The sequence below is a fragment of the Sphaeramia orbicularis genome, chromosome 16, assembly GCF_902148855.1.
Source record: "Sphaeramia orbicularis chromosome 16, fSphaOr1.1, whole genome shotgun sequence".
In the NCBI taxonomy this organism is placed as follows: Eukaryota; Metazoa; Chordata; class Actinopteri; order Kurtiformes; family Apogonidae; genus Sphaeramia; species Sphaeramia orbicularis.
The window spans coordinates 23,739,148-23,752,419 of record NC_043972.1 but is presented as its reverse complement, the minus strand read 5'-3'; the positions used below and the strand labels follow the sequence as shown (position 1 = coordinate 23,752,419).

At 40.8% G+C, this 13,272-nt stretch overlaps 1 protein-coding gene across 1 annotated transcript in view; it reads right to left on the bottom strand.

Annotated features, from left to right (window-relative positions):
* The window catches only part of LOC115436108 (exostosin-1a-like), a 44,164-nt gene extending 31,505 nt beyond the window's left edge, over positions 1-12,659 (bottom strand). Inside the window, exon 1 of the mRNA XM_030158846.1 lies at positions 10,743-12,659. Coding sequence (XP_030014706.1) covers positions 10,743-11,695 — 953 coding nt within the window. The 5' untranslated portion in view covers positions 11,696-12,659. The remainder of the gene's footprint in view (positions 1-10,742) is intronic.
* Positions 12,660-13,272: the final 613 nt, after the last annotated feature.

Genomic DNA, 13,272 nt, shown 5'->3' with positions numbered 1-13,272 from the left:
AATGACTGAAATAAGCAGTTATTTTCAGTCTCTGTCAATAGTACTTAAGATCTGTTACGGCTTGTGACAGAGCAGACCGAAAAACGCCACCATTTTATGGAACAGTTCCACTATCACATACATATCATCATGTGTTCTGGAGCTTCCCTTCCGTTCACAGTGCCGGTTAAAACCCTTATCTGACAAAATGGAGCCCAAAGAGGACAGGGAGAGATAGCATATCTGTGTGTGTTTGTATGCCAGTTTTATCTGATGATCCAAGTCACCACTCAGCCAAGCTTCACAGCATGGTGGCTGTATTATTTCAGCACTGCCAAGTGTGGTTACATTAACAAAGTACAACATGGTCCCACATGGTGATGAGACACATTACCTTTGGGAGGACACAAGGACAATCCCTGACTAATGGCCCAACTCCATCCTCCAAACTTCTACAATAGTAATACTATAGCTATTTTATCATTATACTCTGATCTGTGCCTCCATCCCAAGAGTGATACTTGAAATATTAAAATATTTTGAGGCTTGTAATCATGAGTCACTGACAGTGAAAGAGTCCACGTCTGTGGGCTTGGCAGGTCTGTGCTCTGCATTGACTGAGGATTAAAACCAGTAGGATTTGGCCGGCCTTGGTTTTAGAGTGCTGCTTAATTCTGCATGTAGCTCTCATAACATATTTCATTGTACATGAGGGATAATTGAGAAAACCCTGTCATGCTGAGCATCAACTTGTGTTTGCGATGACTGCAAATGTTCCATCTCAGTCACGCACACACTGGCTCTGTGCATGATGTGCCCAGTCCAAAGAGTTACATTTGCTCTGAGACCCTCCAATAGTTGCACTCTGGATGACATTGATAAACATCCTTCACATTTTGCATTTGTTTGCTTTTTTAATTACATACAATGGCATCAGGAGCTTTTATAGACTTGCATAAATTCAAGAATTAAAGATTTACCTGCTTTCAACTTCATGTCACATTAATCCAACTGCATTGCTCAACTGTGACACAGAGATAATTCGTTTGAGGTGGTCATCTTCAAATTTTGGTAAACAGTGTTTTCTTGGTATAAAGTCCACAAAACTGATTTTAGAAAAGCGAGCTCTCTGTTGCTAACCTTGTGGAAACTCACCTCGTCCATCCCATTTAGTGCTTCTTGTGTTTCATTTCTGTTACTGTTCTACTTGTATCACCTCCCAATTCTACTCCCTGCCTTAGTATTTTATCCAACAAACTTCATCACATCTGTCAGAAAGCAGGGGATGTTGAGGAGTACCTACACAAGGCCCATACAATTAACTGAAAATACTGACAAAATTGCAAATTTTAGCACACTTGCCAAGTGCAATATTCAAAATGCTTCATCTTTTTCCAACCCTGACTCCCTGCCTTCTTATTTCATTCAACCAAATTTTATCACATCTGTCAGAAAGCTGGGAAATGATAATGTGCGTCTCCACGTGATGACAGAAAAGCCTTTCCCGGAATGGACCACACTCTGTGCCTGGAACGTGGATATCGACTCTCCTTACTTCACTCTCCCAGCATTCCAAGTGGAATACATCACCTGCACTTGGCTGCCAAGGACAAGACATACATCATCTTGTCAGGTCTGGAGCTAAGATAGTGAGAGGGAGCAAAGGCCCACGACTCTCTGTCCAGAAAATCTAGCGTCCAAAAAGTCAAAGTGGCTAAAACACATTTGGGTAAATAAGGATTCTTTGAGTTGGTTCAGGCAGGGAATGAAAAAAAAAACCCCCACTCAACTCAAGTACATGCTCAAGTATGATATACTGAAATAACTGGACTAGGGCTGTATATTTTCCTGCCACAGGTCCTCTTAGAAACACTGAAACAAAGGAGAAGTAGAAGCACTTCATAGCTACCAGTAGCAATTTGAGATAACTGAATGGGAAGTATATTTTCCATACCATACTGGTGAAAATGGCCATTATCTTGTCATGCTATGATTGACACTAGTCTACTATATTACTAATAGACTGATGATCAGCCATTAAAATGTTTCATAAAAACAACATCTCAAACCAAATAAAAACCCTACTGAAAGTAAACGTACTAATAACAGATATTCATTTCACTTGCTGGGTTGGAAACATCTAAAATGATAATGACACAGGACAAAAATATTAAATGTCCACACTGTCGCAAACGTATGTAACATAACATTGAACTGAAGTTATGGAGTTAATGGGTAGGTGGAACAATGAAAAAAAAATGCAAATGCCAAGATTCTCTTCAACTGTCAGTAGCCAATCTTATCGCATAGCTGCCAAACCTGGAGGAAGTGAACATGGACACATTGACGGTAACAACCCGACCCTCGACTTCCCCTTCTGTAAACCCTGACAGTGAAAAATGATATGGAAGCTGATTAATTGATTGAGGGCAGAGTAAATTGACTTCTTCTGGGAAACCGGTCGCTTTTTGGTTGCAGATATTGCACAGACATACTGGAGACATGTCAATGGGGCACACAATCATAGTTACTCCACTGTGATACGTCATACATGAAAAATATCATGAGTTATTAAACAGCTGACACATAATAGGGTGTAACACAACATGCCAACACACTTTCAGACATCGAAAAGTGAAGAGTTACTTGCAGTGTGATATGCAATTGACTGGAACCAGGATTGCTTAACAGAGCAATGGCACCTTTACCAGTGGGAAATCATTCCCATCATGTATTTCTAATATGTGATTTATAAAGTGACAGGTCTGTATGTGATGTGATTCTGCACAGGTTACCAGCTTGAATGAAAGGTGTTTTATTTCAGTGGGTGAATTCAGTTAAATCACTCTGCTAACAGCTCGTTATCACAAATTACACAAAAATCACAGTATTTCCCAGCAGTAACACTTGGAAGTGAATGGGCACATTTAAAAGTAAAACAGACAGACACGGAACAATAACAATACCAGACATCGCAGAACCCAATTGCTCACTTATCCGCTCTACATGTGCTTCCATTGCTATCATTTACCATAATCTCTCTGAATGAGAGGCATTTATAATCCCTTAGCTCTATAGGACAGTGCAGTTTAGTGTTTCACTGAACTGACACAAGACCACAGGCCTTCTCTTTTACAGTGTTCATCAAAAGATACAGTTGATGTGATTCTGACTCATGGATAGTGCAAACTATATACTGTATAAACAGACAAATATGGCTGTGCAGACAAAGGTAATGGTTGAAGGGTGTCATGAGAAAAGCTCAGTGCATCATCCTGGCATGTTTTATTTTCTATTATCTATCTGCATTACAAAAGATGCGCACCAGTGGAGAATGATATGTAACTGGTTCCCAATCACACAACAATAAGAGCTCCTTTCAACTTGTCATTGAGTGGCTGATTGTGCCAGCATTACCTCTGTGGGATCCAACCTGCTGATTCAACTACTTTATAGCCGCAGTGACAAAAGACACAAGCAACTATTGTCAGAAGCCAGGTTTATTCAATATTTGGAAAGTGGGTTGAAATGACTGCACAATAAGTACTAATACTGCGAAAAGCTGACCCACTTCAGGGTATAAATACTTTTTGGCAAAACTGGCCAAGTAGAACATATGAGAAACAGCATTGAAAACTAAACAAAAATCGCTGTGTGGTCATGTAAGTGTCATTTCTAGGCTTGTGTCAATGAAGAGTAAACACATAATCTGAGTGGAGTGGTTTTGTGGTTTGCCTGCGGCAGCATTCTGCTGTTTCCAGCTAAGCCAATGGTGACAGTTTACTGGCATAGTAGAGTTATGAAGGGTGGCAAAAACAGGACCTCTCACAAAAACAGTCTCTTTGCATAATTTGAAGTCAAAGAATTGACAACTCTTTGTATTTTAGTGGGAAAAGTATACAAACACCACTTTCTAAGAAAGAGATTGCAGACTTACTGTACAAAACTGTACCTACAAATGAGATGAAACAACATTACTAACTTTATAAAGACACAACACAATATGACTGGTGTTTTCAACATTTTTGAATGACACTTCCATTTTTAGGTCAAAGTGAGGGGAAAACACACCATGAAGTTATCAGACAAGGCAACAATTTTTTTTCATCAAGCTAGCTGTAGTTTTGTGAACTTTGGGTTTCTGTGGCCAAAGTGGCTGTTAACCCAAGTGAATCACCACTGGAGCCTGTTGGTGAAAGAGAGCGTCCAAACAGCCCTCGGTTTCTGGTGAATTTGATTTACAGTGGATTTAATGAACTCTACTAAACACAAACAATTGGAAAATAGCCCATTTGCAACATTTTCTCAGCCATAATTTCAATTTGTTTTCTGTAGTGTAGTCACAAAATGGTAAACACATTTTTTTCCATCAACATTTTTATATTACAAATGCCTTCATACCAACATTTTCAAAGACAACAAAGAGTGTACAGTAGTGCTGTCTGCGTTTGCAGCTTCTGGATGATACTGCAGGTAGATCAGAGGCACAACAGAGAAAATTTTAAAAATCTCAACGAGCTACTATTTTCTGTAATTCTCAATTGTACACTATTAGCTCTGAATGCCATATCTAATGCTGCACAGGAGTTAGTGCTTTTCAGAAGTGTTTAACAAGAAGCAATGTGAAGTTTAAAAAAAAAAAAAAAAAAAAAAAAAAAAGGAGAGCATACTGGAATTTCAGAAGAAAGAAGTTGGGACACAAAATAACTTGAACAACAGTGTGAGCCTGTTTAATGAGAAGACCTAACTGCTGATATGACGCTCTGCAATAGTAGCCAAGTCTGTGAAAGAGGCACTTATATGCGCAGGAACTCAGATCGACCATCCTCCCCCAACGATTATCGTTTTTTTCCCAAGCTCTGAAGCCTGCATCAAGTTGGCTAGCAGCCCTCTGCCAGGGGCTTTGGCCAATACTGAGGATTAAAACCCTGCAAGTCTATAAATACACCTAGCAGACCAACGTCAGCACGTAGCCAGCTATTGCACTCACCTCTCACTGCTGGACATTTGGCATGCATTCTTCCTCTATGCTTCCCTTCTTTCTCCTACTTTCTCCCTCTATCCCTTTTTCTCAGATTTCGCTGTTTCTTTCTCTTTGAGCTCCTATCCCCCCCCCAAGTAACTCTTTCAGTTTGTCCCCCATGCCTCTCCCGATCCCTTCATCTCTCACTCTATCCCTCTTGTACTCTCTCGCTTGGCAGGGCCTCTTAATTGGAAACAAGCTGTGAGAGGGCTTTCAGTTTGAGGTTAAAATTGCATCTGACCTGCCTCCTGCTGTAGCTTTTCTGCTCTCTTTTGGCTGCATTACAGACTCGTACAGAGTGGCTGAGCGCAGATGTATGAAAGGCAGAGTGTGGTTGAAGAGCAAAGCAAAATGTTGACTCCGCCGACTGGCTGGAAATAGCAGAGACATGACAGGTAAACAAGCAAAGCGGAGATATGCTGTGACATACACTGTATGTGGACAACTTGACATTTGTAGTAACTATAGGACACGCCCAACCTCTTTTACAAGAAAACAAGACAAATGCATACAGGAAATCAGGAAACCACATAACACTGGTGAACACAGATAAAGGTGTAGATGTTTTGATGCTGAAAATGAGACATACAGTTCAGGTCATATTTTAAATAAGAGCAGAAATTTTATCATAATAATCAGAAGCATCTACAAGATAAAGTAGTTGGGTTAACTAAGCTCAAAGAGTGGGAATACTGGACTAAAATATTGTGGGTATAAAACTAATATCAATGCATTTAGTTGGGGTTTATTTAAATGCCTGATGTCAAGCGTATCAAGCTTCCCCATTTATTCTTGATATTTTAACAACTTCTTGCAATGAAATGTGGATGTAGATATCTGCTGTATCACATTTACGACTAAAATTTATTAGCACAGCACGGACTGCAGAAGAACTAAGAAACTACTTCCTCTGCTAGAGAAACTATTGCTTCCTGGCAGAGTCCAAATTATTATCACTACTTAAAGAAATTAAATGAGCCACTGTAGAATTAATTTTTTTAGCACTATTCGAAGGCCTATTATTTTGTTTACTGTTCCTAAAAACCAGCTCAGACAATGACAGTACATAAATATAATTAAATACCAGAAAAAGTACATTAAAACTTTAACTTATAGTGTTATGTACACTACTGTGGAACTCAACATTTTTCCTTCAGGCAATCTGTGTTCACACAAAATACATTAAAAAATATATATAAATACCAAGTCAACATCTGGACACTAAAATCTCAAGCCTATTACACAGAAATTACATGACCATTACATGGTAATTATGGTGAGAGGCTGCATTCAGTCTGTCACAACTTCCTTGTTGTCAGTGGGAGAGGATAAGAGGGATTTGTTGCACAAAGGGCCATAGCCAGGCACAGAAACTATTATTTCCACCCAGTTAGACCACAGACTGCACTGTCTGGCCCATACTGTTGTATGATAGGAGACTGCAACTCAGTCACGACCCCAGGCAGAGTTCTTCAAACTACATAAAGAAGTCACCTCGACAGGATAAATGAGATTTTCACCCTCAAGAATAGCAAGAATTACTGTTAACAGCTGTTAAGATATTTGACACAGTTCAGAAACTGGCTAATGTCTAAACCCAAATCTAAATCTGTCTGATAAACAGCTGCTAAACCCAGAGAGATGTTAGGAGCTTAAACCAGTTCATATTTTCCTAATTTGCAGCAGCTTCCTCCAACTTGTGCGTAGTTTAGATCACAAGACAAGGCAGACACATTTTCATTTGGAAAGCTGAATCATGAACCAAAAGCAAATATTGATCTCCTTGGCAACTAGGTTCCTTGATTACTGTCCCACCCACATCTCTGGCCCCTTCAAGTCTCTGTGCCTTGGAGAGCCACGTGCTGTCGGGTGCCAGGGCAGGGATATGCAGCAGGTCTGGGTATGATTACCAAATCAAAGTAATTCAGATTTTTGGGACTGATGAATCGGTTCTGACAGATAATGTTAACCATTTGGATTTGGATAATGTTAACCACTTGATTCCCAGAAAGGCAAAACCCACCCAACTTACACTCGAAACAGACTCACTAAAAAGCTCAGTGTAATGATAGGATCTTCATGGTCCACTGTTCTGAATACTTGAGCCAAAAAAGCAATTAATACAAGAGTAACACTGTGACAAAAACAGGGAAAATGCCAGCTGTGCACATATCAAACTAACATGCTGCACACATACCACAGTGACTATAAATTTGTTTTACAGCTGCTCTGCGTTACATTAAATATTGTGCGACACACCACAATTGCAGACTCCTGAAATGATAAAAAAAAATAAAAAAATAAATAAATCTGCAGATATAATTTCACACTGGCAATCTGTCTGGGCTGGATGCTTTCATAAGCAAATTCATTTCAGCCTGCTGTGCCCTGGAACAGGTAGCTTAAGTCAAGTTTTCCAATCCATTTGAGGAATGCAGATTTCTTTTTGCCTCCAGATAAGGTCCACTTTAAGATTCAAGCACTTTAAGGAGAGATCTCACTGGCATTGCAGCATATTAAAGTTTTAAGGCTTCAAAAAAACATAGATGGGGTGAATAATTCCATTTCAATGTGGTGTGTGATCCCCACTGAACATGGGAATGCATTCATTTCCAGGGTTCTCCCGAACATTTTACAGCTTAGGCACAGCAATAACAGTAGTTGGCCACCACCTAAGCCAAATAAATATGAAATAAATATCTTTTGCAGGTACAATGTTAATTGCTAGTCCCTGTTGGTCTTTAAGCTGTTTACAATTTCTGTATATGGATAAGGTAATTACAATAACCCTACATTATTGAAATAAGATATCTTTATTGGAAAACATATAAAAACACAAAGCACGATGTCACACAAACCCCCACCTGGGTGTGGAAGTCTTTCACAAACTTCCTGATATAAAAATTCTGACAGACTTTTGACTGTATGCAGTGTGGCCAGTTTTTTCCACAAACAAGTAAGGTATGAGTACCGGTCAGCGCCAAAAACTTAATATAACCTCCAGCACCTACACCCTCTGACCTGGGCAAATCCCTGATTCTTGTGGCCAGAATATTAATTGAGAAAAAGCTATTGAATCTTTGAGCTATGCCACCACATGGAAAAGCTCAAGTTAGGAATGGTACATAAACTATTATTTAACTTAACAGGAATTGCAGTCAAACAGGGATCAAGTAAAATTCTGTTGACTGAACCACTGAACAAACTGTAGCTCTGCAATGAAGCTAAGCTGATGAGGGCTACAGATACCCAAAAGCCTGCTTCCGCCAACACCATTTAATGACAGGAGGATTAATTTTTCCTTTGGGTTACGGCTCCGATGCCACCCATCTCACTGTGTGAAATCACTCCCTGGCAGCAAGCAGCGAGCTGGCAGAAAGAGGCAGAGAGAGAGTAGAAAGCTCATGTCTTCTGAGTGAAATAAAGAATGCTATACTGCTGAGCCAACTAATGAAGCTCTAAGCTGATACCTACCTACAAAGACAGGCACAAACATGAGGGTCCTCTGAGGACTGATGCTAAACAAACACATTACAGTATTGAGCCTGTCCACCCTGTTATGAAAACTTATAACCATTAGGCCTATGTGACATCAGGAACATCTTCAAGGCATATTAGATATAAAGCTCTTGTGTCTCTCTGCTTTAATAGGCACACTGCTAACATCTATCCAAAACAAGAGTGGCAACAATTGACTGACTCATTTTTAACAATGAAAAACAGCACCAACCATTCATGAGTCAAAATTCCATGACTCTGTGGCTATTAGGAAATATTTTAGTCTTCTGTCATGGTAAAGTGAATATGAGGAAACAGTGACCAACATGTTTTAATTTTTTTTTTAACATTTTATAGAGCAAACAATTAGCTAATTCACAAAATACCTACAATATTAATTTATTTATAGAGGGTGTTCATCAGTCAAATTTTCCTCACTGCCCTCTCCTTCCTCAGTCACCACACTAGCTAATCTTACTGTTGCCACAGAATTAACATCAATTAATCAGAGGGTAGGTGACAGCTAACTGTGGCTAAATGGTGTGAACACATGGTCCAAGTATCCAGGCCTCCATCTGATAGGTTAAATGCCCGCATGCTGCGTGTGAATGCATGGTGTCTGTAAATAAAATGATTCTTATTATTCATCACATTTAAGACAGCCTTCTATGACTCGTTTTTGGGTTTTTTTGGTCAGCACTAACAACCATCTCGTGATTTGACAACTCTAACCCCCGCTGCAGACAGATTTCAGAGCACACCGGACACAATACCAAAACCGAACAATTAACTACACCACAGTTGCAAGTTGACAAGGGGTCAATCACGACTGGCTGCCAAACAACGGAGGGGTCACGCAGGACATGGGTTGGGACTAGGGCATTCCTGGCTCATGCAGTTGGGTTTGTCTGGGAAATGACTGAGCAAACAGGGGCCAGAGTGGCTTCCCCTTACTGGCACCAGCGCTTTGTCCCTGTTAATCCACTCCAAAGAGCCACAGTCAAACACCCAGCGCCATACAGTCACCAGTAACAACACAGCACAGTCTGAGGGGACACGAAATGATCCCACTGGCCAATGCAGGGAGACAGACGCCAGTTTGCTCATCAGATTTGGGCACAGAAAATAGTATGGCTTAACTGTAGTACTGAGTGATGATCACAGAAAAACTTTTCAAAGCACTGAAGCTGTGCAATTTTGCCTTCAGCAGTGACTGAGACTACTTACTGAGACAGTATGACTGATCATTATATAATCATGTTTCAGCTGGTCAGAGTCGTAGCAAATTTGTCCATCTAATTGTTCATCCAGTTATTACTTGTATCCATTATGGTGACTTGTGGTAAGGAGTGCATTTTTATACAGAAAGAGAATATAGAGTGTGTCAGGCCTTATGATATATTGATAGAGAGGTGGAGATGTGGAGTGCAAAAGAGGCAGATTTATCCATTGCTGAATAGCAGCCTGTGCAGACAGATGGGGTATCAATTGAATTACATGAATACAGTGACTCTTGTGGCAGCTTTAAAGCAAATCTACTTATGCATGCCTCGTGATGTGTCATTTTTAAATAATGTCATTTGATATGAGCACTATTAAAAAGAGAAAAATCACAGTAGTCCGCTAACACACTGCTGTTCTTGTTAAGTCAAACAGTTTCACAAAATGAAAGAAATCAAATGAAATTTAGAAACTGTCTCATCACATCATCCCTGTAAAGGTAAATTTAACAAATGACATAAATGATGTCAAAAGGTATCCACACTAATTCAGACTCTTCGCTTCCACTGCACTAAACAATGACAATGTAAAAGATTGGAGAATTCAATTAAAAAAAGATTACTCTAAATGACCTGTAATTAATTGTAAATTTATCCGAATTTCAGTGCAAATGCTGTTGATATTAGAAGCACATGTAAAAGAGACCATCCTAGAAATCCACTTCTTTTTTCCTCAGTAGAAATAGGTGATCTGTCAAAACATATGACACATTACACCAACTCTGTCATTCTTAAGAGTTGGATAAGAGTGGAAAAGCATGTAATTTAAGTAATATGAAAAGCAAAACCATGGCAAAGGCAAAACTTAAGCACTAAATGAAAACCGAGTGGGAGGAAGAAAAGAGAGAAAAAACATCTATGTACTGAAACTCAGCACTGCCTTGAAAAACGGAAAGCTACTAATTCATAAACAATCATATAGTTTCTTGAAAAGGTTTAGAAGATATTTGAGAAGTACTCACTTGTCATACTCGGCGTTGTCTCTATCACAGCGAGCATCCTTGTGCTTCTGCCAGTCCTTCCCATGTTTACAGGTAGTGAGGAGGACCACATCCTCTGAGTTATGAACATGATATAAAGCATTCCTAGTGTCTGAACCTATGCCAGTTAGATACCTCTTCCCTTTGAAAACAAGCATGTACTTCCTGAAAGGGGGAATAGTGTTATGTTTAAGGTAACCCCTTTCCCCTCCTGTCCTAGGGTGGTCTTTAGAGAAAAGAGGAATAGAAACATCAAAGCTGGGTCGAAAGTTCTCAGTGCTGATGCTGGCTTTGGCCAACATGGCATAACCAATGTCAAAGCCTAGGTCTTCTGTGTAGTCTGGCCATGTGCCTGAGTATAAGTTGAAGATGATGTGGTTTTTGCCCTCATTCCACAGAGCAAGGCTCTGGATTTTTGCTCTTAGGTTGTGAACATACTGAGGTGAAAGCTGGTCCCGGTCCAATGTGTCCAAACTCAGAACAAACAGACAGGCCTGTCCTGGGTCATGTGTGTAGAACCTGGACCCTTCAATAGAGGACAAGATGTTTTGATAGCTCTCTGACATCTTCTCTCCTTTCTGCTGGGGATAGACGTAAACTTTAAATCCATTCCTCTCACACAGAGAGAAGTCAAAGCAGGACTCCATTCTGCAGCGTTTTCCAAAGTAAACGCCTGAGTTTGAATCTCTCTTCTGCCTTGGAGAGATGTGTCCGTCGTAATCGTCGCTCCTGTCCTGTTCCCAGGAGCTGAAAGGCTGGAGCCCCCCCGGAAAGCGCCGCCACCGCGGCCCGGGCCGATAACCCGTGAGGCTGCGGTCATCACGCCGGCTGGGACCCCGCCTGGACAGCGGGACTTGTATCCCTCCAAAACAAAACAACAGAATGAGACACGTACCTGCGGAGAACAGAATTAAGTACCGTTTTTTGGCCTGCATGTGTCCTACAATCTGAGAACAGATGTGCGGCGATAAATCCAAGAAGTCCCCAAGTTTTGGTTTCAGCACCTCCTGCGGGAACGCTCCGCCATCTTCCCCGGGGCTGTAAGGGCTGTGCGCTCACGTCTCCCACCTTCTGCTTCGGATACCTTTCACAAGTCCGGGAACTGATCCAACGCATGTGGGCGATTTATAATGTTCATCCACCTCGTCTCCTCATCAATAGTCGTATCGATTAAATATCAACAGTTCCTCCTATGGGTTACAACAGAGTAACCTGACCCACTCAAATCTGAGCATCTACAGTGACAACCTACTTTCCTTTGTACACCGATACCTTTACTGTGCCCTAAACGTTCATTTTACCACTGGGTGCTTCTCTGTGGTTAGCCCAGGCCATCGGTTACTAGTAATGAAACGAGCACAAACTTGAGTCCTTAGGGCAGTCCTAGACTTGTTGCCTGGACAGTTAACTATTGTCCCCGGTGGAAAATAGCCACCAGGCGGGCACTGATGCCCTCAACATTCAACATACCCATTCTCACATACCCGACCTACTCACTCCCAGTATCTTCAGATAAAAGTAGCTATAACTGTTTGCTACCTCTATATAGCGAATGTGTTTAGCCGTTTTAGCTCGCTAGCAAGCTAACTACCTGGCTAGTTTCTGAAAACATTGCCAGTTAGCTTGTTAGCTAAGCGGCGAGGCATCAAAGTAGCTTTAACGCTGGTTGGAAGTACAGACAACCGGGCAGTTTGTCTTCTTCCTCCACAAACCATGACTCTGTCCGTGTCCACAACTCGTATCCAGCTCTCTCCGAAAACGGCAGGCTTACTTCTCCATGAATTGCTTCAGTCGTGTGAAGTATGGAAGTGATACCTCACACACAAAAACAAGAGGTGCCGTATAGACATGGTAGAGACTGCAAGGCAAGCAGAGCGGTAGGTACGTCAGTCCCACCAGTACGGCCGCCGATGATGATGTGACGTCCTTCCACGGCGCACGGTGCGTTTCCATTGGTCCCCGTCACATCCGACACGGGCGGGGCTTCCAGTGCACCCATTCAGATCCAGAGGGAGTCGAACAGACTGGTTTACCACAGAGGTCTGAGAGAAGAACGGAGAACTGAGGTTTATGGTTGAAGTGTTGAACACACATACTTAGAAACACAACACGTCAGTTCTGTTTACACTTTGGTTTCACAGCATTTGTAAAAAAAAAAAAAAAAAATCTTGTTATCCATCCTCTTATTCTATATCCTCCTTGAGACCCAGAAAAGTAAAGGTTTTGAATTTTTTTTCTTTTTTACGTTAGATAATTTCCTTGATGGGAAGCAGCAATATCTCTCTCTCTCTCTCTCTCTCTCTCTCTCTCTCTCTCTCTCTCTCTCTCTCTCTCTCTCTCTCTCTCTCTCTCTCTCTCTATATATATATATATATACACATACATACATACATACACACACACACACACACATATATGTGTGTGTGTGTATATATATGTTTAGTTAGTTATTTATATTTATTTTTATTTACCTTTTTTTAAACGTACCTTTGCTACTTCACTTTTGTGTATT